Below are 25,036 nucleotides of genomic sequence, written 5' to 3' on the forward strand. Positions count from 1 at the left end.
TCGTAACAAATCTGTGAATAGGCTTCCCGTTGTTTGCAGAGCTTTTCCGCTTTCAAGATTGTGCTGCTAGTTCCAAATTACATCGTCACCAAATCGACAAAGATTAGGCTACCGCTTTGGGCAATTACTTAGTTTTATGTGTTCTACTTTTCATGTTGGCCCACGCTTTACTTCCTACAACCTAACAGCTAGTCTAGCCTAAAGATAAAGCTACAAGTTTAAACATAAATAAAAGAATATTTCAGTGAACCTGAGACCACAAGTCAGTCCTTCGGTAAACTGTTTCAAAGCTGAATGTTATCAAAATATTGTCTGAAATGTGTCCAAGAGATTTATGCGATTGTAGTACAATGTGTCTTTTGTCGCTGGCAAAGGTTTCTTGCCTAGAACAGTTCTTTTATGGAAAGGTAACATGAGAGTTTGAGAATAATAAATGAGCAACACACTTATGTGTATGGTAGCGGTGGCCAATAGAAGGGAAATACTACACTAAGGACACATGTAACAATCCTATTGTGTCGGGTGCAACAAACCTAAGTACGTTTACGTTTATTCTACCGAAATTAATGTAGGATTGCTTGGTTTAAAGTGGATTTGTTGGTTTACACAAAATATCGAGTTTAAAGTGGAAGTTTATCTAAAGAGATCCAACTTGTAATGGTTGCTTCAATGTTAAACAACATTAAATCGATGAAAATATTTAAGTCACCGAAAACAGCTTCCAACAGTCTTGTATCATCAGTTTCTTGGTCTAAAACACCAGCGGAAATGAACTTTCGGAAAGTTTATTTGAGATAAATTGTCGGATGCAATTAGATTGATAGATCAGGTACAATGATGAAACTACAAAAAACAATACAGTAGAAGCATAGCAAATGAACACAAGTTTGAAAACGAAACGTCACCTACGTCATGGAAATGAAAAAACGAACTTCAGACGTCACCAGGTCACGTCATGATCTGAATCGATCTGTCTCAGTCAGAAAATCCGTCACATTGACTTAACAGACGTTGAATCAACGTAAAAAATAACTGATTTGTTGACTGGGAATGCAGAACACTTCAATTAAGGATAAGAAGCATAATCGAATAAATTCAGTTTTCTGGAGCAAAATAACAAAAGTGTCAAGGAATCAGTCTAAAAACAGACGAATTTAATCACACAAGGTTTAAACACCAACACAATCAAAAAAACTTGACCATAGAAGCCAGTAACTACTGATTGCACTTCTGCCTCGTACTGTACAAGCAGCGAGGATTGATGCAGCACGACATGCGCACGTCGCATCCACTTGAAAATGGAACTAAAGCACAAGAAAATATCAGCTACAATGGGGCAGGTTGTTGATTGTACTATAAACAACATATTGCAAATTAAAACAAAAATTGCTATACGACGGTACTTGTAAGTTGTATAATGTATATACACCAGGAAGTAATAACTCGCTTGGAACAATGCAGCTTTTTAAACAGCACTTTTCTGAAGTGATAAAGATTAAGAAACTAGAACATTGGATGTCAAATGATTGAGATTTCAAAACTTGATATATGCAAATGCAGGCAGCAAAATCTGTCATTTTTACATTGATTTAACGTCTACAGACGGATTTTGCTGGCTGAAAATGTACTTCAGACGGAATATCAACAAAATGAGTTGCATATTTATTCGATGCAAAACTAAAATAATTATCAGTGGACAAGGTTAAAATAACTATAAACATTACTGCGCTGGATGCAGTAACTCCTCTTGCAACATCGGACACTTTGCTGACACCAGAGATGCTTCGCAAAAGATTTTCAAAGTTTTATTTTTTCATCAAAAAGAAATAAACGAATGTTGGGAAGAAAAATTCACCGAAACGTACGTTTTGCCAAATACTAGATTTGCAAAACTCCAGAGTACGACACCATACAGGACAAAGCAATATGAAGACAATGAGCACCAGCGCGCTCTTCTATCAGCTCTCGGCTCACAGGTACAGGATATAGTGGTTTGAAACAGTGTGCCACTGTCTGTAGTAATGTAATGATAAAAGAAAGTCATAATTTGCATCACTGAAAGCCAATTGACAAAGTACGAAAGAGGGAAATTATAGGGAACTTGATAACGATCACAAACAGACGAGACCATACTGAATGGAGCAAGTGCGGCAAAATACCACTTGTTTGATTAAAACCAATTTTTTCATTGGTTATCATGCGTGCTACGTTGTAAAAACGTTTCTTGATGACATCTAGGAAGTCGTAGGTCGATGAGTGGGGGATCTCTTGGTACGGAATGGTGACATGGTGTGACTGGTTCCTTGCGTCGAGAGGAACTTCTCTCGCAGTTCTGTGTTGGTTCGTTTTTTAGCTGAGAGAAATCAAGCATTTCGGTGATTAGCAACTTTTTTAGGTGAAATTACTGTGTAAGCTTTTGCTATGTTAACACGAAAATCAAACTTAACAAACCAATAACAGGTAGTAACCATGTCAACGGTATAATTTAGCTAAATTTGTTCACACTTTCGGTTTTTTATAACTTTGCCGTCTTCATAAACGTGTCTCACTAGACCGTCTTCACATTTGGTTGAAAGAATGTTTTTTCATGCATTATCAGGTTAAAAAGTTGCAGTTTTAGACAAATGAACTTGAAAACATTGATGTTGCCTACCTCGACAGGGATCATTCTTAACAAGGAACTCATCTAACGCCATCCATCCACCACCAACGCGAACCATGACTGTGCTCTTCAGTATGCGAACCAATCGCAACTGTTGGTTGTCTCCGAACTAGAATAAACCGGATTAAACTGGATATTTTAGTCATCTTTTCAAAATGGATTTTCAATACAAAAGTACTATCGAACATACTGATTTGAAATCAAGAACTTATTTGTGAGACAAATTGACAACACATGGACTCCAATATACAGCATCTAATGACGCACGTTAAGCAAAGCAAAATACATCGTTTAGCATAATAAAGGGTCATGTTGCAAATGACTGACGCGAAAACTTTGCTTTGTGAAAAAAAAACACGAACCACGAAGAAACTCAATCAAAAACTTCACTAACCAATACATGAGTTGCCTTTTTTTGAGAGGCCACTTTGTGTAGGATTACCAGCCACCATTTTGGTGCTAAAGCTGAGAGTCAAAAACCCCAAACAACACGTAGACTCATCAGACTTACCCTGTATTTATTCTCAGCTATCTGTTGTACGTTGAACCTCTTGCAACATGTGCACTTGGCCACTTGTCTCACCACCTGTGACGTAACAAAGGCAGATATAAAATTGTTGCCTGCCGTAGGAATATGGCAGCTGCCTCGTGGTCACTCATGGGAATGAATTCATCGGTTTTAAAATGAAAGTACAAGATTTTTTTGCCAGCCCAGTCTAAGCTACAAGATGCTGGTTTTGCTTCGGTCATTTCGTCAGCCAGCATGACTGACTTCACAAAAATTAAGATAAAACAAAAATTTGACGACGTAAGTTGTGTAAAAGGAAAATACAATTGCAATGGAAACGTTTACAATGCGTTTGGTGTCTTTTATGATCAACAACAATGAAAAATTAAAAAAAATTGCTTTGGAAAAGAATCGAACTCAAACTCGAGTTTTAAAAAAAATTGACCTCATTTTCGATCTGGTCGGCTTCCTTCTCGTGCTTCATCATATCCTTGGCCGGGTAGAGAGCAGCCACCAGCTTGTAGTAGTCCATGGTGTCATCGCTTTCCTGTTCGAAGTAGTCACAAACCTTCTTGATTTCAGATTCTTTGATCGGCATGTCTGAGAATAGAAAGCTTGTTGCAAGCGACTTTTTTCTGGCAATTTTGTGGGATACATTTGAACAGTGATACTGATCAATGTATTTGATGAGACACTTGCTGTGATGTTTGAGTTGATTTAAACCGTTTTACACAAAAATAACCTAAAGCTACAGAACAAATTTTGAAGAAATTTCGTATGAATCAATATCTTGATGATTTTTGTATATGTGAACATGCAAACGCACTTGAGTTCTTCAAGCCGTCCATGAATTCTTGTCTGGTAATTGTGCCGTCCAAGTCTTTGTCCATGGCCCGGAAGAACTCCATCGGTTTCAGCTTGCGGCTTTTGAGCCACCTCATGAACTTCTTCCGCCATTTTTCAAAATCGAAATCTTTACCTTTTGCTTGCTGCGAACCACAAACAAGGAATTAGTTTTTATAACAAGAGGATGTTTGAGAAACAATTTTCAATAACATTATTTTTGATATCATGCAACATAGTATTACAACGTCAAATGAACTGCATAAGTTATCGTAAGGCAGGAATAACAATATCAAATCTAATTATATAAAATCGAGCAATACACAAGCAAGCCTTTGGAAAGGCAGTACGACAAATTTATGGGAAAAGGCGAAACTTCTTTTGCTTATGACGTACCGGTTCCTTGGCACTACTGATGGTGGATGCCTCTTGCAACCTCTTCTGTCCTTCGAGCGTCATCAACCAGACATTGTTCCACTGCGTTTGTAATTTCTCACAATCCAAACGTATCCCGCTTTCTCGCTCGTCGTCCTCTGCAAATAACATTGGAGGTGTATCTAATTATTATCGATCGCGGCATGTGTGTTGGAAGGATTTCAGGCACGTGAGGTAATTACGATGTTATAACAAGAACAGCATGACAGAAATAAGGAAGCAAGATATTTAGTGGAAGCCTGGATCCATTGTAATTGAATGCATAAAGGGAATATTTGTCAATAAGGCATATTTACCAGAGCTTTCACATCGACGAGTCATGAAAAAGGAGAAGTGATATTTAGGTAGCTTGTTGTGGCACAAAAGGTAAAACTATCGATCACAATGAACCGAACAGCAAGATTTGCACCAAAAACCATTCCGCCACTTACTTTTCGTTGTTTTTCCACGAGGGGATTTCTTGGGCGCGGGTTGGCTCTTCCTTGTGCTGTACCTGCTCATCAGTTTGTCGTATCCAGGCTGCTGGGCTGTCATCTCGTCTTGATGGGCTTGGAGCTCGGCAGTGAAGCTAGGAAATAAACACGAGATTTCGATTTGAAGTTTAGTCGCAAATAGCTTCAGTTTAGACAAGGCGATTGATTGGCAGAACGCGTTGGTTTTGAAAAACAACAATATTTTACGCTAACTGATATCATAGCGATAACAAGGGCAATGGATTGTCACAGAGTAATCACGAATCGGTAGGCTGCATCCTATACTCAAAAAATATTGATAGCAAGCATTTAATAGTGAAAATAAAAAAAACTTTAAAATTTCACTCATGATTATGGTTCAGAGCATTGTGTACAAATTCAAAAACAAAGATGTTTAGTAATAGAAACCCGAGGCTTACAAAGCAATGTTCTCTGGGGTCAATGGCTGCTGGTTTTGTTCCTTCAATTGTTCTTCAGTCGAGGTCAACCACTTCTTGAGCTTATCAACCAACTGGAAGTCCTCCTCCAATTCATCGATCGTGTCTTCAATCTGAGTTGTGTAGTCGTTTGCTTTCACTTGAATCTGTAATAAACATATTTTAATTTTGCTGGTTACGTCTGAGGAAAGGAAACTTCACATTTAAAGATACCAACAATGGAAAGAAATGGAGGAGTCGCCGCAGACAACTGGTCGACCCTGATGTTTCGGGATAAAAACCAGGCTTCTTTAAAGTAAAATGGAGAGAGAGATAGAGAGCGAAGAAGAGAGAAGGAGAGAGAGAGAGAGAGAGAAAATAATAAAAAAAGTAGAGGATAAATAGAATTGTGATGCCCAAGTTGAAAACTTGAAACGCACACTTATAGCTTTTAATCACTGCCCACCTCAAACCATTTGGACTGCAATACTTTGATCAGCTGTCGGATCGGTATCACTGCATCAGGGTGAGCTTTGTCGAGGATTTCGTTTGCCAGGTCAATGAGTCTGTCAAATTCCTTTTCTTTTTTACCCAAGTCAGCCAAGGTAGCTTGGTGAGAAAGTTTCAATTCCTGGAAAATCAATAAAATACATTTGAAAGCAAGGTTAACAAATTCTACAACCCACATCTATTCCAAATCTTTTCATCTGACCATTGACAGACAGACACGACTGGCCACCAATCATCAAGCTGAGTGAATGTTTTTAACTTGACTTTGTTAACTTCAATTTCCTCTGGAGTCCCTTTGAAGCAATTCGAAAGAAAAATTTGGCGTGTTTTTTTTCTTCAGCAGAACTTTGCTTCGTGTATTATTAAAAAATTGCGTCCATTAGATGTACTTTACGTGGCATATACCTTTTAAACGATTGAATTACTTGGCAGATGCCAGCGTTTGAAATCAAAGTAATAAATACAAATTAATGGCACTATCAGCCTTAACACAGCGTCAGCAAAGCACGATAAGTAACGCCTGCTGCTACACAGGACAGATGGAGAACGATGTCTCCTCCATTCTTGCTGCATTATTAAAAGTTTTCTCCAAACGGCATTGGCTCTGAAGGTGGATGGGAAGAGGCAAAGGAAACGTACAAAAAAATATGTGAAGGATGCGGTGGACGAGGTCGGACTAGAGCAACATGCGATGGACAGAATGAGATGAAAAATAGTAGACAATCAATGCAAGGAAGGAATCGGTCACCTCCACTAGTGGGGATAAAACCGAATTTGGATGATGATGATTCCCTCTGCATCCCACTCACCTGCAGTTGAAAGTCGTCCTGTGGTAGTTTGATGTTTGCATGCAGATCACTTTCAACCTTTGCTAAGTGACCGAGGAGCTTGTCGGTTGAAGAATGGAGATCTTCAGCCTGAAATATTCCACTCCGTTAACAATAACATTGCAAGATGCAAGGTATTGCGACGTTTGGCTTCAGTCACCGCAGTGCGCACAGTATCACTGCTTGCATAGTGGTTTGTGGAACATCCATTTCAATTTTGATGTCTCTTGTTTTATAAGTTACCTTAATAGCTTTAAATAATACAATACAACCGTGCATGGCAGTGCATAGATGAAGTTTAAAACATTCTTAATCTTACTTCACAATGTAGATATTAACGACTCTGTGTTACACAGAAACTCAATAGACAGCCGCCTCAAGCCAAGCAAAGCAGCCGCATTAAAGAACGACTCACTGACTTCAACACCATTCGTCATAGCACATGACTAGGGAACTGTGTTTCGAAAGCTCGTGTAATTCGATATTATACCACAGCGAACTCGCAGCATCAGGCTAAAACAGGTCTTCAATATCTACATTGTGAAGTAAGCAACGATCATGCTGCTAAAATCAATCTATTAACATTCTTAATCTTGACAAGAAAAACTAAAAAATGCAGCAACGGCAAATGATATCTGAGCGGAAATGACGTAACGTCTGTAACGTTAGTTTCACCTGCTTCTCTGCCGAGTTGAGAAGATCTTGTTTTGCGTTAGCTTGCGTTGATATATCGTTCCACTTGGTGATTAGGTCCTGCGTTTGGTGTAAAGACATTTAATCACGCAAAGTTACACCAAGCTACGGAGAACCATTCGTTCTTTAAGTATCTAAAGAAGTAGGCTTCACGTACGTATATGGCTTCAATTTCACGAATTTGTCAAAAAAAAGTTTCGAGATGAGTAAAAGATCAAAATTTCTGAGTAGGGTTTAGTTATCAAATATCACTGAACTGCATTCCATACACATTACACAAGGTTGCAGTTGCATGACTTAAAATTTCTAGTAGCAAACAGTTAGTGATGAGAATGCCTGGGGACACGAAAAACAATACTTTTATTTTATGAAAAAAGCATTTTAAAATTCAATATTCTACGGTAATATAGTTGTAGATGTTTCTAACAACCTGCATTTGATCGTTCTTCCAATCATCGCCCTGCTCGTCCCTCAAGGATTGTTGCAATGCTTCGATCGTACTGCGGCGTTCTTCCAATTCGTTTTTAAGAATCTACATCAATTATGGGGTTAATGAAATCTATTTCTTCTTGCTTTAGTTTGAAGACATGCCAGCATACCAATGACCAAAAGAGATGGCGGATTCTTCATAATTTATAAAATTATGAAGTTTATGATTTATTAAAAGTTTTTCTGGTTTATGCGATTTCATCTCAAAACACAGATGCAAATGAACTGACATGCGGCAGTTTATCATTACGTCACATCTTACGTCATGCTTGGTGATGAGCATTCTGACAGTGTTGATGTCACCGAACACTCGGGTGTCGGTGAGCGAAGGATCGTTGATGAGGAGCCACTCCATCTCGGAGTTCATCGCATCCGAAAGATTCTCGGAGAAAATGAGTGAATCTTCAAGTTGTTGTTTTCTGAGACAAATCAGTGAGAATGTCAATCGAGGAGCAAGGAGATGGGAAGTGAAACCAAAACCCAGAAGCAAATCAACCGTTTTTTTACATTGATTCAACGTCTGCAGACGTTGAAGCAATGTACAAAACGATGGATTTGCCGTTTAGAAAGCCACTTCATATTATCACAAGTTTGGAAGTCATAATATACAATACGTGGCATATTTGTTTAAAACCTTGATAAATAGTGAATGAACCAATGAACGCGGGTTTGATGCCCGGTCGGGTTACAGCAAAGACTTAATAAAAATAGCTCTGGGTTTCATTTCTGCTTAATACACGGCATTGATGGCATGTGCTTCACGCAGCGAGGTTCTATGGTAGGCAGAGTGATTTAAAGTAGGCAGACGTTGAATCAATGTAAAAAATGACTGCTTTGCTGGGTGGGATGCTACGCATGGCAAAACGATAAAAGGAACGTTTCTCTGCGATGGACGCAGCGCTGTGTATAAAAAACAAACTACCACATGCCTAGACAGCAAATTACCCGTTTTTTACATTGATTCAACGTCTGCAAACGTTGAATCAATGTAAAAAACGGTCGATTTTCTGTCTGGGGGAGATTGCACAGCAAACAGTTACAAACCGTTTGATGGAGTTTTGCTTCAGAGCAGTCCACTCTTTCTTTAGTTCGTTCAAAATTCGATCAATCTCGGCCTTATCGTTGAACAGAGTCGCTTTTTCCAGCAGCACCGCACCAGACCTCGCCACAGTGTTGTACACAGGCTGTTTCGACGTCAATGCCTTTTGGAAATCCTAAAACAAAGCTTGCTTAAGAAACTAAGATGCCCTTTGTAGCTGAAGTGCTTGACATTGGAATGATTGATGGTGGTAATTGAAGAGTTGAAATTCACTTTCTGGGGTATATAGTTGCAAGGAAAATGTTGAATCACGATTTAAAGCATCCAGATGTTAACACTGTACTGTAGAAGTTTGTCTTTTACACATGAAAGTTGACAAAGCTGGAAAAAGTCTGGATGAACAGTTCTAGCCTCGATAAGCGTTTGACTGTAAGTGGTCTCTTGGAATTAACGTCACTTGGTTTTCTCTACCGACTTGTCATTATTATGAATCGAACAATTTTAGTTTGGTTATTTTTTTGCATTACAAGAGTGGAAGTTTATTCCATTGACTCTCTCGCCATTTGCTGATATCTCCTCAAACAGCAAATCAGTCGTTTTTTTACATTGGTTCAAGACGTTGAATCAATGTAAAAATGACTGATTTGCTGTCTGGGTCAGTACCAACAATTGTATGCGCTTACTAACAAATGTCATGTGTCATTATACCTCGTAAACTTTCACATCTGCCGAGTCATTGTCTTCAACCTGATGCGGGACATCCGACTCCAATTTGACAGCAGCCGACTTTATCCAATCCATGAGCTCGGTCGAGGTCTCTGCAAACTGGTCGGAAGTATGTTGGTTTCATAAAAGCTTGACAGTAAAAGTTACTTTGTAGGTTCAGTAGCCGAGTTGTGAGAGAGACTGTATGACGATCGAAAGATCCCCAGTTCGACACCTCTCCAGAGCAGGCAGCCTTGTCTTGGCAGGACAAGTTACCTTGTCTCCAGTTTATACTTCGTTAAAGGTTATTCGGTATAGCACTAAGGTAAACTCCTTAAATTGAGTACACATGAAAGTGTTTTAGTGTAACTCAAAACAAACGACTTTCTTGCTGTGTACCTGGTAAGCCTTCTTCGACAAATCGTTGATGGTGACAGTGTAAGCGGCAGCTCCAGACAGAAGTTTGTCCCACCTGAGAAGAGTGATAATTGCATTACGTGACATAGTGTTCTTTGCTATGTAAGCTAAAGTAGCATGTTCATTGTCCAATGTTCATATTAAGAATGGGTTAATTTTTACAACAAAATAAACATGACTTGACGAAAGTCATTTCTTAAACTATCTTCGCCAAGAAAACAAAACAAGCATTAGTAGAACAAGATTGACTTGCTTGTGTGGTTATGGGAATACCTTGAATGTGCAGATAATAAGAGGTTCTTGATCAGTGTTCCGTCTTGTTTTTGTGCAAAGTATTTGAGACGTGCTCCCATTTTGTCAAGTTCCAACAACTCCAGACGGCGATCTTTGAAACTTTCCTCAAATTGCTAAAAAATGAAAACGGTTTGAAAATATTGCTTAAAAAACTATTGCTCAGCTTAGTCTACTGTACAGTGACGACCAACAACTTTATACAGGAAAAAAAATGGCAAAATTGTGGAGCACTTTCACGAAATAAGCTTTCATTGTGATTTATCATGTTAAAACAGTGAAAACTGCCACAGCAAGTTTTCTTGATCACTAACTCACGGCGTGATCCGCAATTTGTTTGGTGACTTTTTCGGGAAGGACGCTGATCGGCGCCTTATTGGTTGATTTCAGTTTCCGTTCCGCTTCATTGAGCCAGTTCATAAACGCTTGTAAGCTCTCGTGGAAGGTCGTGGCTTCCTTCAAAGCATCGGTCAGCTTTTGCTGCAAGTGCAAACATGGTCAATCGCAGCAACGGGAAAAGCCACTGGGCTGGGAATGTAAAAGTTGGACGAACATATCGCTTAGTGACTTTGTTTCTTGCTGTATTTTGTATTCTGCATACTGTAACTATCTTTCGAACCCCGTTGCTACTTCGCTAACTCTGACACATGATAACGGGCCACCAAGTACTATCAATCATCTCAATTCCATGGTTATCAACAGCAAACTCACTTTTCGCGCATCGGCGGCCGCTTTCAAGGCTTCCAACTTCGGTTCCAATGTCGAGTCGTCGATGGAGCGTTCGCTCAGAAACTCCTTGATTTCAAATTCCTTTTCTTCTATTTCTTTGTCAAGCAACTGAAAATATAAACAAGCAATTTAGTGTCAATGGCATCAGACGCAACCACGACCAGCCCACAGCACAGTAAAGTACATTTTAACCCTAACTGCTAAAAATCAGTGTCTGCTTGGGCGACTAAGCTGGATGTCAAACCAGAAAAGTAACCTTTTGTAGGTGCAGTCTCACATAAACCAATGTTACATATCAAGTTGGAACGCACCAGGTGCTTGTCCAAGAATCCTTGAGCAGTTTCTGGCAGCCCTCCGCAGGAAATGGATGATGTCAACGCCTCGTGCTTTTCATCAATCCACTCGTCAAACAAAGCTAACTGCTCGAACATGTTTTTCTGCAAAAGCGTGTCGTAGGTTGGTTAACTTCACTGTTTCCTAACGTAAAAGCAACGTCTGGTAATTTCACACCCCAAACAATAAAATGCGTAAAAAATCACGGATTTTGCTGTCTGGGATGAGAAATCATAAAATTTCGATCAAGCATGTCAACAAAATACAGCTAGAAACATGCAGTTTTAATGTTGCAGGACAAAATATAACATTTCTAATGCACAGAAATTCCTATACTACTTTTGGAATGTTTTTGCCTGACACAAAGTGCTAAACAAATATGGCAACACTGATTGATGAAGACATCGAAATTTCCTTTTGTTTGACCACACGCATCGCACAAACGACACAATGACTATCTTACCTGCCATAAGAAAAAAGCAATAAAATCATTTCGAATGTTCTCCTGTTTTTGTTTTTTTTTCAAAACACAATTTCTGTTTATTTCGGATGTATGTGGTAATAGAAGGGTTCCCTTTGCACACTTTTTACCTCTGTCAAGTCGTCTTTGTCTGATGCTTCATCGTCCTTCTCATCAAAGATGGAGGCATCGAGTTGCTTTTCAAGCTGGCCACTCAAAACATGGATGTCTCGTAAGTAAACCGGCCTGACACCAGTCTCGTCCGCTTGCTTTTCCAACGCTAAACAACAGCAAACAAGTAAAGCAAACTAAGTTGTCACAGATGTGAATCAATGACAGCGCCTGGCGTTTCGAGGCAAGGTTTGTGAACAACAAGCAAATGAACAAAATTATTCACTGAGATAAAAGAGACAGTGCAATACGCATTAGAAAGTGCAATTACGCATTGAAAAACAACAGCGGCAGACAGTGGTTTTCCCTTTGTTTGCCTCGTCAATGCCGTAGCAGTTGCTCGTTTCCTCTAATTTGCCTCATCACTCATCAGTACTGTGGCGACCACTGGTTTTCTCTCCTTGTTTGCCTCATAAGTACTGTGGCGACCACTGTTTTCTCTCCTTGTTTGTCTCATCAATACTGTGGCGACCACTGGTTTCCTCTCCTTGTTTGTCTCATCAGTACTGTGGCGACCATTGGTTTTCTCTCCTTGTTTGCCTCATAAGTACTGTGGCGACCACTGGTTTCCTCTCCTTGTTTGCCTCATCAGTACTGTGGCGACCACTGGTTTTCTCTCCTTGTTTGCCTCATCAGTACTGTGGCGACCACTGGTTTCCTCTCCTTGTTTGCCTCATCAGTACTGTGGCGACCACTGGTTTCCTTTCCTTGTTTGCCTCATCAGTACTGTGGCGACCACTGGTTTTCTCTCCTTGTTTGCCTCATCAGTACTGTGGCGACCACTGGTTTTCTCTCCTTGTTTGCCTCATCAGTACTGTGGCGACCCCTGGTTTCCTCTCCTTGTTTGCCTCATCAGTACTGTGGCGACCACTGGTTTTCTCTCCTTGTTTGCCTCATCAGTACTGTGGCGACCCCTGGTTTCCTCTCCTTGTTTGCCTCATCAGTACTGTGGCGACCACTGGTTTCCTCTCCTTGTTTGCCTCATCAGTACTGTGGCGACCATTGGTTTTCTCTCCTTGTTTGCCTCATCAGTACTGTGGCGACCACTGGTTTTCTTTCCTTGTTTGCCTCATCAGTACTGTGGCGACCACTGGTTTTCTCTCCTTGTTTGCCTCATCAGTACTGTGGCGACCCCTGGTTTCCTCTCCTTGTTTGCCTCATCAGTACTGTGGCGACCACTGGTTTCCTCTCCTTGTTTGCCTCATTAGTACTGTGGCGACCACTGGTTTTCTCTCCTTGTTTGCCTCATCAGTACTGTGGCGACCACTGGTTTCCTCTCCTTGTTTGCCTCATTAGTACTGTGGCGACCACTGGTTTTCTCTCCTTGTTTGCCTCGTCAGTACTGTGGCGACCACTGGTTTTCTCCTTGTTTGCCTCATCAGTACTGTGGCGAACACTAGTTGCCTCTCCTTGTTTGCCTCATCAGTACTGTGGCGACCACAGGTTTCCTCTCCTTGTTTGCCTCATCAGTGCAATGACGATTACTTGTAACTCCAGAAGCGTGGTAGATGAATCTAACTTCAAAAACGGCACCATGTGTGGATGCTGTTCTACCACAGCAGCAACCTCTTCATTGAAAACTCTACGTAGTCACCACTGCTGGTCAGTACAATGCAATTGCAACACACAGACAAACTCACCATCGGTGTAGGACACGAACATCTTGATCTTGTCAGCGGCATCCTGCAGCCCATCCAAGTGAGGGCAGTTATCTTTGATATATTCAAGTAATTTGACGGAATCCACCAGCTTCGTTTTCAGTTCTTCTGCTTTGCTTTGAAGCTCCTAACGCAAGAAAAGTTTTATTACACAATGCGATACTTTGCAGTTCGTAAAAACTGTTCTTTTCACATTAATTCAACGTTGAATCAATGCAAAAAGGACACCTTTCGCTGACCAAATTCAAAAGATTTCAATTTCGTTTGCATTTGAATAAATTTTAAAAATGTATTTCATGTTTAAAAAACAAAACAAAATAGCCCATAAAACAAAGCAAATTCACTGGCTCATTCTGTGTGTGGAAATCATGGCATTTCTAAACGTAGTTTGAAGCATCTACGACAAAAACTAGCTTAGTGATTGTGCTTAGTCTTACATGAGGTAAAGGTGGTTCAATACGCGGTTTCCAAGCGTATAGAATGAATAACGTTCCCACAATACGATGCCTATGTCACTATTGAGAGTAGCGAAGCCAGTCGTTTCTTTAAACCGTTTTTTCTTCAGAAGTAACTCTTACCAAAGTCATTAGTCTGAGTGGACGATGCAGGCGGGGGTTGTCGACACCTACCTTAGCCGGGTATCAAACAAGGTTTGAATAGTTAAACACCAAACAGTCACCAGTAGCCACCCTGACGCTTTATTTCAAATGGAAAATAATTTGACCCCGATAGCTTATGAAAACTGGCCAAGCAACGGGTGAGCTCCCCCAAAATTTACATTCTCTTGAAAATTAGAGAAATAGAGAACTCTATGGTTCAACAAAGCAAACTCTCTACTAAAGCTTTATCTTGAAAATGACTCGGAGAATAATCAATTTTGCAACTTTTCGCTGTAGCGAGGATTTTTTTTTACAGAATCACACGCTACCTCTGTTTTCTTGTCAGCAAATTTATTTTCGTCTTCAGGTGAAGTTGAGTTCTCCAGAAGAATCGAACCACATGCTCCTGTTAGTCTCGACCAGGACACAACATCCCGGAACAATCCATCTACATCACTGATGGACTTCATCAGCTCAACCACTTTGCGATCTTAGAAAACGTGATGAAAATTCAAATTACGGTTAAAAAGCGTAAAAGCAACGTGTTTGAACTAAAAAAATAGGAATGAAAATTTTACCGAGTTTGTCTTCAGAAGAATCTCCATTCAGTAGATCGAAGTCATTCTCAGCAAGCCTCTGCGATACGTCATCATTCTCCAGCAGTTTGTGACTGATCGGGCAATAGCTAGCTTCTTGCGCTTCCTGGTGGATCAAACAATAAATAAAAACACCGCTAGAGGGCCACATGCTTTATGGTCGCTCTGCGTGAAATGATGTTACCTTAGCGAATGTATACACTTCACAATATAAAGTCTTCGCATCTACATTGTTACGAAAAACACACAAAGCATCAACCAACTTAATCAGACAGACGCAAAATTGAAACAGAATTTTACAAAACCATTGTATCGTGCAGTGGTGCGAAGAAAAAGAAGATAATTTGTACGAGCGAAAATGCAAAACGTTTGAAATCAACACAAAATTCGACAACGTTTACACACATAATCAAAGGATCACGAATCAATGAATGGGGAAACGAAAAACATCGCTGAGAAACCTTGACACCAAGAAAGAAATGTTTCATAATTCGAAAGCTTCAACTGTTTGCTACATGACTGAATGACTTGCTGTCCAATGCTCTGCAGAGACACTCGCTAACATTACTTTTGCCTTCTTATGTTTTGCTCTGATGTCTACATGTGGTTTGCTTCTTCAAATAAACTCTGCCTTGTGGTCTGCAAGAATAATGACTCGCGGAAGAAAACGCCACAAAAAGGGTTGTTTAGTTTTTGCTTATATTTAGCACTAAGTGAAAAATATGTTGTGCATTAAAAAATTAAATCATGCCAATTAAGCATAGTACGAACCGTATGCAGATATCTACAAGAAACTACTTCATTGCGTTCATTTAATTTTTGATAACATAAAAACACAATTTAAAAAAATTTACTGAAACCTAACAGGCAAAATCAGCCCCATTCAATTTTCAAAAAAACTGATTTTGTTAGTCGGGAGCAATCAGTATATGACAAAGCATCAATCACACAAAACGGGGGATAGCGTGATCCAGAAAGCTATTTACAAGGAATACAATTCGAAAGCAACGCAGCACCAGGAAAGCCACGACCAATCCTGTATGTAGAAAGATAGCACCTTTTGCTAACTGGGTATTGTTATTGGAAAAACTATAGTGTTACACAGTTTTGCAATTTTCAAAGTGTCGATTTACACGCTGCTAAAAAAATCATCTTTTATATGAAAAGGAATTTTAACAACGTTATTATGGCGTAAACAAACATTATATGAAGCTGCATCGCAAGCTGCAAGTCGGATTACCGGGATTACATTAAAAAAAAACATGATACAGCATAAAATATCCAAGGTTGCAACCGGTATAATGTTGAAAATTAATAGCAGTGTTAATTGATATGCTAGTTCGCTGACAGTGTTGCAGTTCAAATGGAGCACAGCGAATGGGCGTGCAATAGCAGAGGAACTCCACGACAGCAAGTGCATATTTTGATATAAAGGCGAATTCAGTCAACCCTGTTCTAGGTCCTCGTCGGTGACTTAGTAAAGGAAAGATCTTCATCAATGCTTCCTCTTCTGGAACTATACAAACTTCCTTCAGGGCTGCCAGCTGAAAATTTACAAAATTGAAGTTAGAACTAGAGAACAATTGTTACAAATAAAACTTTTTAAAATCAAGCATTTTCAAAAGTTTATTAATAGATAGGCTAAATAGAACCACCAAAACAACTTTAAATTAGAGGTGCGGATATTATCCTTTGCCACGTTCAGCCAACAAATCAGTCCTTTTTTGCGTTTGCAGACGTTAAATCAATGAAGAAAAGGACTAAATTACTGGCTGCGGAAGCATTAGTGATAAAAATACATTGAAAGAGACAGCTTCCCAGGTAGTCGAGAAATCTAATAAGGCTGCGATTTCACTATAGTCACTGTGCTAATGAGCGCTGTAAATAAAAAAAGTGTTGCCAATCCTTTTGACGACGGCTATGCCACGATGGGAAGATGAACGTTCTGCGTTTGGGCATTTTGTCATCTTACGAGCAGTCATTCTTCAATACATAATATGTTTGTTTACAAAAATACCAAAACACGTTGCTAGATGTAAATTTTCACGCAAGTCGTGTGTGTTGTTCAAGTAACAAAACATAGAGAAACAAAGAAAAATGCTATAAAAGTCACACATTGCTTTGAAAATGTAAAAAAAAAGGCAGTAGCCCAAGCATGGGCGGCTGCTCCTGACCACAACCCGGTCAGCTTTCTTCTTACCTAAGGAGCTGGCCAGGGAGCTCGCTCTAGAGCCATATAAGGAGGAAGCCTGTACGGTGATGCCACCACCCATCCTTAAATTCCTGTCCAGACGAGGAAGAGCTTCCAGGAGTCTGTGTCCTGTCACCGGATCAACCACAGATCTCTCCAGTGCTTCTGGATAGGTCATCTAAGAACAACAATTTCAATGTCAATAAACTGTACACTATAAATCTTATGTCATAACATTCCATGAAGACGTTTATATAACGTATTTAGATGTTTAAATGATGCAAAAGTCATTTTCTCACCAACAGATTTGTCTTTAAATTAACAATCGATTTCGAATATCGCTGAAAGTTTTTAAGGCGACTCATTGTCCTTGAATCGATCCATTCTTGGTTGACTGCCTGCTCAAGTGGCACTCTGCTGCTATCTTTCGGATTAATTAGGCCACCTGCAACACCAACAATCGATTCAGTAAAACGCTCGAACACGAAAGTTGATTAACTTGTTTTTGGTTGAAGACAGGTAGCATGGGGTCCAAAAGTTATCTGCCAACTCAAGTTTGATTCCTGGCATTTACGACTTCTTCGATTTGCCCTTTTCTTGGTTTTAAAAATCTCTATGGGTTTCCCGAATTATGAGATGTTGCCACCCAAACTATTTTAGCAAACGTCACTAGTTTCAACTTTGTAAGCAAAAAATTGTGCAAAACCAAAACAATAAGGGGAAAATGTTTGCATTAACATAATCGGAAGAATTGTAAGTAGAATTAGTGAAGCTTCTCATCAATTAAAATAACGAAACGTTTGTGTCGATGCTTTGAGCGTACCTGTGCAACATTGGAACTCAAGAAACCGGCTGCCACTTTCAAAGTAACAAAGTCCTTTCTTCATCGCTTGGCCGAGTGAGTACAATTGCTTTGTCCTGGCACAATGGAACCCTTTGGCCGCTTTCTCAGCCACTTCCAGCTTCTGAGCAAGCCTTCGCTCTATCAACCCGGCCGCTGTAGCCTCGTTCAAGGTGTACCGGCGGTCCGTTTTGTCGGAAGGGTTTATAATTCCGCCAGTAGCCGCCTAAAACCAGTTAGAAATTGTTTTTTTTTTAAATGGTGGATTGTTTTATTGGTAGACAAAGGACACTGACTTAGAAGTTTATGCTTGCGCCCAACAAATCATACGTTGAATCAATGTAAAAAGAAACTGATTTGCTGGAGGGTGGCTACAAGAGAGGTCACAAAAGCTGAAAACGTTAACAGAACGAATCACGCAATAACCATAAAACGTAACATTACAACTCAACAAAATAATGTTTCCATAACGTTTGTGGCTCAATTATCATCATATAAAATTTCAAGTTTAAAATGACCCCGAGAAACACACAGTTCCCATCAGCCATCACCATCAGCTTACCTGGGCCTCGAGCAGACGCTGTGCTGATGTCCTGTCAATCAAACGTCGCTTTTCTGCTTCCTTGAAGCCGATGCAGTCTCCCTTCTTGAGATCAACGATACCGGAGATAGGCTGGAAGTATCCGCTCGCCATCTGCTCCAACCTGGCGTGCAAGTGCTCACTGAAGAGATCCTGGAGAAAACAACGCTTGAAAAAAAGCAGAAAACCAACATGACTTAACCTAGTTTCAATATTTTACATGGATTTCGATACACAACGTACTGACGCAAAACTTTCAGGATTTAAAAGCAGAATATCTTTAAGGACTACATTATTCAAAAACATTGAAGCAAATTCACAATCTTACTTTTTGTGACATGTCTCCATTGGAATTTGGCAGTGGAGGTTTTGAAGCAATGTCTGTAAAGCTTGAATCTAAACTAAGGCTCTGCACAGTTGTCGTTTCAACACGAGACGAACTGGTATTATCCGGTTTTGACTCGCTCACTTCGGTCCACTCTCCTTCTTGTTCAAGCAGTTGAGCAGCGGCAGCTTTGTCAATAAGCCCTAAAGATTAAAATCAAAAGGTAAAAGATGACATCTTAAAAAATTAATCTTTTTTTGCATTGATTTAACGTCTGCGGTTGTTAAAGCAACATGAAAGAAACCGAATCACTGGTTGCATTAAGACGGTTTGAGATAACATGTTTGATCTACAAACTTCTAACATTAGAAACAACGTTACAATTGTATTGCAGAAATGTGATAGGACGCCTAACGTGAGAAATTTATAAGCAAGGTTTCAAAAGTTGAAGTGAATTAATCAAAGAACTCAATCTAACCGTTCAGCGATGGTAAAACAATGTAAATATGGCAACTCTTGCTAACTGAGTAGATTCATTAGACAAATAAAACTTGAAAGAATCATGTTTCAAATGGAATTAAGCAAATGAAACTCGGTAATAAAATAACCTGCTTTCTTCTGGTGACCGCACAAGGCTACCACAGGATGTTCAGGATGGTACCCAGAAGTCAACCAGCAGTCACCAGAAGAATGCAAGTTATTTTATAATCAAATGCCTAGTGAACCGTCTTCATTCCGTATAAACTAGATTACGTAAACCAATCTAGAAAGTAGTTTGGGTCATCAACTTACCCTTGCTGTAAGCTTCCTTGATAGAGAGCTCAGCCCCGGTGCTCGGGTCGATGATGACAACTTTGCGTGATCGCTGAGTCGTTCGCTTCTTCTTCGAGCTGCCGCTTTTGCGAGAATGCCGAGAACTCTTCGCCTTCTTTTGGCGGAGAACGAGATAGACCAAGCCCGTGGAAGGCTCCACCTGACACCTCGATATCAGCTCCAGGTAGGTGAGATTCTCGTTGGTGTTTGGATCGAAAAAACCCTGAAAAAGTCGAAAATTATGCTTTTATTTCATTGGGTTAGTTTTCTTCACTTACAAATACAGCAATGGAAAAAACCGGTAACAATGTTATCCTTGAGCGCCCTGCTTATAAAGCACTAAACAAGATGCACGGCCTAATGGCACAACACCAAACTACGTTGACATGAAGTTTAGCAAAGATCTAGCTAGAAACTTAATTTTATCAAAAAACTACTTGAAACTGTTAATCTTTTTCACCTTTGTGTCGTCGGATGGGTCAGTCAAAACGCCGAACATCTTCTTGCTGATGATCCCACGTTGGTACGCGACTGACAGCGGCACCCTGTGGTTGGTTGAGGGGTCGATCAAACCTCCAGTGGCGACTTGAGCCTCGAGTAACCGTACACCACGTGACTCCGTGACGTAACCTTTGTTCATCGCCTGAAAGAAAAAAGGATAATTTACAATCGATTTTGCAGTAGAGTACGTTGCATTTGCAAAGCATAATAATCACCAAACACATGGTGAGGATCTCAAAAGTACAAAGTAACTACAATGTAGAAATAATCCAGAGGTGCCCAAAATGCGGTCTGAGAGAACCCCGAAAGAGGAATCTCTGTGGCTCTGTCTGGGCACATCCACATTACAATCATGAAGATAAAACCGAAACCAAAAAATAAAGATAAAGAATATTAAGCTGCAGGCTATGAATCATGTATGGAAAAATGCAGCCCACAGGTAGAAAACTTTGAGCAACCCTGATCTAATCTTCGAAAACAAAATCTTTTTAAAGAGCTTTTTGAAACTTTTACAACCAAGAGAAAACATCTGCATCGATTCATGAGTAATCGCGAGTCAATTGATGCATCAAGTGCATAGACAGTAGACACTTGTAACCACACTCACCTCAAAGAGGGAAAGAACACCACTGCTGACGGGGCTCTTGTAACCAGTGACAGCCCTGAGTGCTCGCTCCATGGCGTCCACCTGTGTCCCATCAATCAGGTGATGCTGCATGGCCTCTCGGACACCGAACCTCTCACCAGTGGTTGGGTCAATGAGGCTTCCAGTCGCTGCTTGGGCTTCCAGGAGCTCAAGACCTGACAATAATAAGTTTGTCAGTGGAGGTTTTAAACCGTAAAATTTACACGACATAGAATTTTAAAGATGACGTTTCATGTAATGTTTCCTAATTACTACGCAATTACTATTGTGTTGTCACGACAGACGACTAAACGTTCTGTTACGATTTTTTAAGTTTGAATTACTGTAAGTGGGCAGTAAGACAAGTAGCTAGTCTTCCTGTATCTTTAAGAGTTTTGGCAAGACACAGCCGCGTGCTCCCAGTGGTCATCGAACCTATGCCCCCTTTGAACGTCACTCTGACGTTCTCAATACCGTGAACTTTCAACTTTAACGTGAAATTCCCAACGAAGGAGCTAGGTTGTAATGTAAATACTAGGGTGTTTCATTTTTTCACCATTTTTGAAATTCAAAATGCCTGGGGTCCCATCTGGTGGTATTTGGGGTAAAAAGTTTACACCGCAAATTTTTTTCAATTATGACGTCACATTGAGGTGGTCCACGAGGTTTAAAATTTTTGGTTTTCAAAATCTCGAAATTTGGCCGTATCTCCGGAATCGCTCACCATATATCGACAAAATTAGTATCAAAATGCGCAGAAGGGTCGGTTTTCTATACCTGATGTAGAGAATATTAAGATCTATCTGCTTCAGAAAAAAAGTTATTTCAAAAAATCTGATTTTCGGTCTATTTTCTTCTGATGAACAGAGATCAGGTGATCAAGATAAAAGTTTTTCTGTGTTTTTCCATCTTGGAAGCTGCTATTGCGTAATAATAGTTCTTGTTCGTTTTGCAAGAGATGAAATAGTAATTTGAAGGTATTACTATTATAATATTAATGTAACCGTTGAGGAAGAGGTATGCTGCTCACCTGCTTTAGATTAAGTGTCATTATGGCATTAAGGTCAGGTATTAGTAAGTCGATGCAAAACTTCATGGAATTGGAGAGAAATGTGCTTCCCCTGAATTCAGATATAGCCAGTCACTATTTTTACTTGAGGAAGAAAGTAGCCGAAACTAATCCTAAGTTTTTGAAGAAAATACTCCATTTCAAAGATTTGAAAGATGAACTGCTGAAAGATGTAGTTGGCATATGGAACAAAGCTGGTCTTCCAGTGCTTAGCAAACAGAGAAACCTAGCACTTCTGGCATACAATCTGCCAAAGCATCGGCACTACTATGTTTGAAACAAAGAAAAATAAATGAAGTAGTTAGATGTCTACACAGTAGCGAAAGCGACTCTGATGGTGATATAAATTGGGAAGATGATAAGGAATACGAGCCTCTGAAACCAGCTGTTTGGGGAAAAGTGTACAAGAAAGTACATTCTTTTTCCATAAATGATAGAAGTTGTGTACTTGCTGATCGTAGGATAACTTCGGTACGCCAGCAGTAAGATCTTATGAGGTCGGTTCTTGGAAAAGATCAAGTAGCTGCAATGCTGCATCACCTTCGACAGTATACCGCAAACGACAAAAAACGAGAGAAAAATCTCTGATGGAAAATGAGAACTTTCTCAACTCAGCTTCTGCTCAACTCAGCTTATGTTATGATGGGCGCGTTGTCGATCAAATAGATCGATACGTTTCCTTGGGCCAACTTGTTGATGATAATGGCATGAAGCACGAAGGTGTGCTTGCTGTTAAATCTTTTCCCAAAAGTGTGTCGGTCATTGCAGAACTGATTTTTGGCACCATCATCCAGGAGGCTTGCAGAGTTCACCTATCCCAATATTCAGTCATGGCTGATACGACTGCTCTCAACACAGGAAAAAAGTCCGGAGTCAATACTCGACTGGTCAATTATTTTAATGGTGAAGTTGGTCATGATATTCATACCCTTTAATGCATGTTCCACATAAACGAAATATATCTTTCCCATGTCATTTCTTTTGTGGACGACGACAAGAAGAGTCCCGGAGCAATGCAAGATGGGGCTTTGCTTAAGCAGATATCAAGACTAGACAAGCCCAGTACTGAAACCTTAACACCAACTATTATTACGCAATAACAGCTTCCAAGAGTGGAAAAATACAGAAAAACTTTTATCTTGATCACCTGATCTCTGTTCATCAAGAGAAAATAGACCGAAAATCAGATTTTTTGAAATAACTTTTTTTCTGAAGCAGATAGACCTTAATATTCTCTACATCAGGTATAGGAAACCGACCCTTTTGCGCATTTTGATACTAATTTTGTCGATATATGATGAGCGGTTCCGAAGATACGGCCAAATTTCGAGAATTTGAGGCCTAAAAATTTTAAACCTCGTGGACCACCTCAATATGACGTCATAATTGAAAAAAAATTGGGGTATAAACTTTTTACCCCAAATACCACCAGATGGGACCCCAGGCATTTTGAATTTCAAAAATGGTGAAAAAATGAAACACCCTAGTAAATACACTAATTATTTTTTATGTTGCAACTACTTGATGCCAAACCGACTACAGCCAAAAAAGATTAAAATCGAGCCATGAAGTACAACGAGATCAAAACATAACTCATTACATCAAACCTGTGCCACGCTTGATAATCCCATTGCGAATACATTCCAGAATCTTGCATTTCTGGCCAGTAGCCTCGATGATGATGCCGGCTATAGGTTGCTCGCCGACCAGATATTGTCGGATTGAGTCTGCTACTTCGTCTTCAGACAGCTTACCTTCTTCTAAAGCAGCCACCGTCTCTTCAGTGACTATGCCAGCTTCTAGCAGGTGAATCAAAGACGCCCGTCTGTACAAACGTTATGTGAATGTGATGGTAAGCCACGAAAGTGAAGCAAAACTGAAGTTGGTCCTTTGAAAAAGATCGTTACAATAGCGGGAAAAGAGTTCAGTAAATTATTGAAAAATAATATTTCAAACAGAAATTTCCAACTGTCAATTTTGATCACAGGGACTGGGTCAGTGGATTAAGCCTCCCTCAGCGTGACGGATAAAGCTTCCGAAGAGGGTTTTTCAAACCGATGGTAGATATTTGTCAATGAAAATATGTTAAAAAAATCACTTCTCACTACTCATTCATACGTACTAACAGATTATTTCCATTTTTATAAAATAAACCGGAACAAACCTGTTTAAAGTAGTTTCAAAGTAAATGTCGGTTCGTTTTTTAACTTTGGTGGTTGTAGTTATGGTTGTGGTTTCCGTAGTGGTGGTGGTCTCGTTCTGAAGAGGACAGATATTATGATCCCGAGCAATGGCGCAGATTATGACACTTCAAACAGCTCACAAGTTACTTCAATTGTAAGTTGTTCTACTTTAGAGCGCTGTACAATTTGTACAACAACAATGGCCAGATGTTCAGATGACCAAAATCAAAGCTTAGCTCGCGACTTTGTAAACTGGTAATATTTTCACTCCCAATACAACTCAAAGAAACTACTTTGCCTCATCAAAAATCACATACATCTCATCTCTTGACAGTATAAGCCTTGTTAGTCACTTAACAGTCTACCTTTTTTTTGCTCTTCACATGATCAAACTGAGAATGCTGTGATGGCAAAATCGATTTATGATTAAAATATGAGGCTGGTAAACTGTTTGTTGAGCGATTAACAAGACCCATACCAATGATATACGAGACAGTCAACTGCTTCAAGTGGACAGCTTGCTGGGTTGATTCACAGAAACAGAAAGGTTTCATTAGACATCTCTTGAAAGAAAAGGAAAAAAATGTAGTGCAGACTGCAGAAACAGCTTGTTCAAGAAAATGGATAGCCCTACAACAGACTTTTCTATCACCTGTGGATTGCGTTGTAAAAGATTGACACCGGTAACTGGGTCATGGTAACAAGACTGGATTACTTCTTCGTAAGATTTCGTCGTCTTCGATGTCGGATCAACGTAGTTTCGCTCAACATCGGAGTCACCTTCAAGGCAGGGGGTCAGCTTGGGACCGACCGATGCCTCAAGGAGGGGGCTACCCCGAGGGAGTCGAACGCATTTCTGAAAACAATGATAATCATCATTAGAAGCATTGTGAGTACATAGCAGAGTTGAACGTTTAGACTTCTTTCGCGATAACACCTCAACATTGTGATCAACTGCTACCAGGTTTGCTTTATATCAGGTCAATAAAATCAATTATTATATGTTCGGTAACTCATAATTTATTGTTAAAGCTTCGGTTCCGCAAAGGGTGCT

The 25,036-nt window shown here is 39.9% G+C and overlaps 1 protein-coding gene across 2 annotated transcripts in view; it reads right to left on the reverse strand.

Annotated features, from left to right (window-relative positions):
* Positions 1 to 769: 769 nt before the first annotated feature.
* The window catches only part of LOC145785046 (uncharacterized), a 69,659-nt gene continuing 45,392 nt past the window's right edge, over positions 770 to 25,036 (reverse strand). Inside the window, exons 51-74 of one of the 2 annotated variants that reach the window (XM_082596748.1) lie at positions 14,837 to 14,960; positions 14,588 to 14,748; positions 13,642 to 13,786; positions 11,962 to 12,110; positions 11,349 to 11,474; positions 11,020 to 11,145; positions 10,627 to 10,788; positions 10,291 to 10,424; positions 10,000 to 10,072; positions 9,604 to 9,720; positions 8,901 to 9,070; positions 8,119 to 8,275; positions 7,798 to 7,899; positions 7,350 to 7,427; positions 6,657 to 6,764; positions 5,804 to 5,968; positions 5,341 to 5,504; positions 4,880 to 5,016; positions 4,410 to 4,546; positions 3,997 to 4,159; positions 3,616 to 3,770; positions 3,174 to 3,248; positions 2,654 to 2,771; positions 770 to 2,353 (exon numbers count right to left, since the gene is read on the reverse strand). In XM_082596748.1, the coding sequence (XP_082452874.1) occupies positions 2,235 to 2,353; positions 2,654 to 2,771; positions 3,174 to 3,248; positions 3,616 to 3,770; positions 3,997 to 4,159; positions 4,410 to 4,546; positions 4,880 to 5,016; positions 5,341 to 5,504; positions 5,804 to 5,968; positions 6,657 to 6,764; positions 7,350 to 7,427; positions 7,798 to 7,899; positions 8,119 to 8,275; positions 8,901 to 9,070; positions 9,604 to 9,720; positions 10,000 to 10,072; positions 10,291 to 10,424; positions 10,627 to 10,788; positions 11,020 to 11,145; positions 11,349 to 11,474; positions 11,962 to 12,110; positions 13,642 to 13,786; positions 14,588 to 14,748; positions 14,837 to 14,960 (3,165 nt within the window). In that variant the 3' untranslated portion in view covers positions 770 to 2,234. The other variant, XM_082596747.1, reaches the window with a different exon arrangement.

The sequence above is a fragment of the Aplidium turbinatum genome, chromosome 16, assembly GCF_918807975.1.
Source record: "Aplidium turbinatum chromosome 16, kaAplTurb1.1, whole genome shotgun sequence".
NCBI lineage: Eukaryota > Metazoa > Chordata > Ascidiacea > Aplousobranchia > Polyclinidae > Aplidium > Aplidium turbinatum.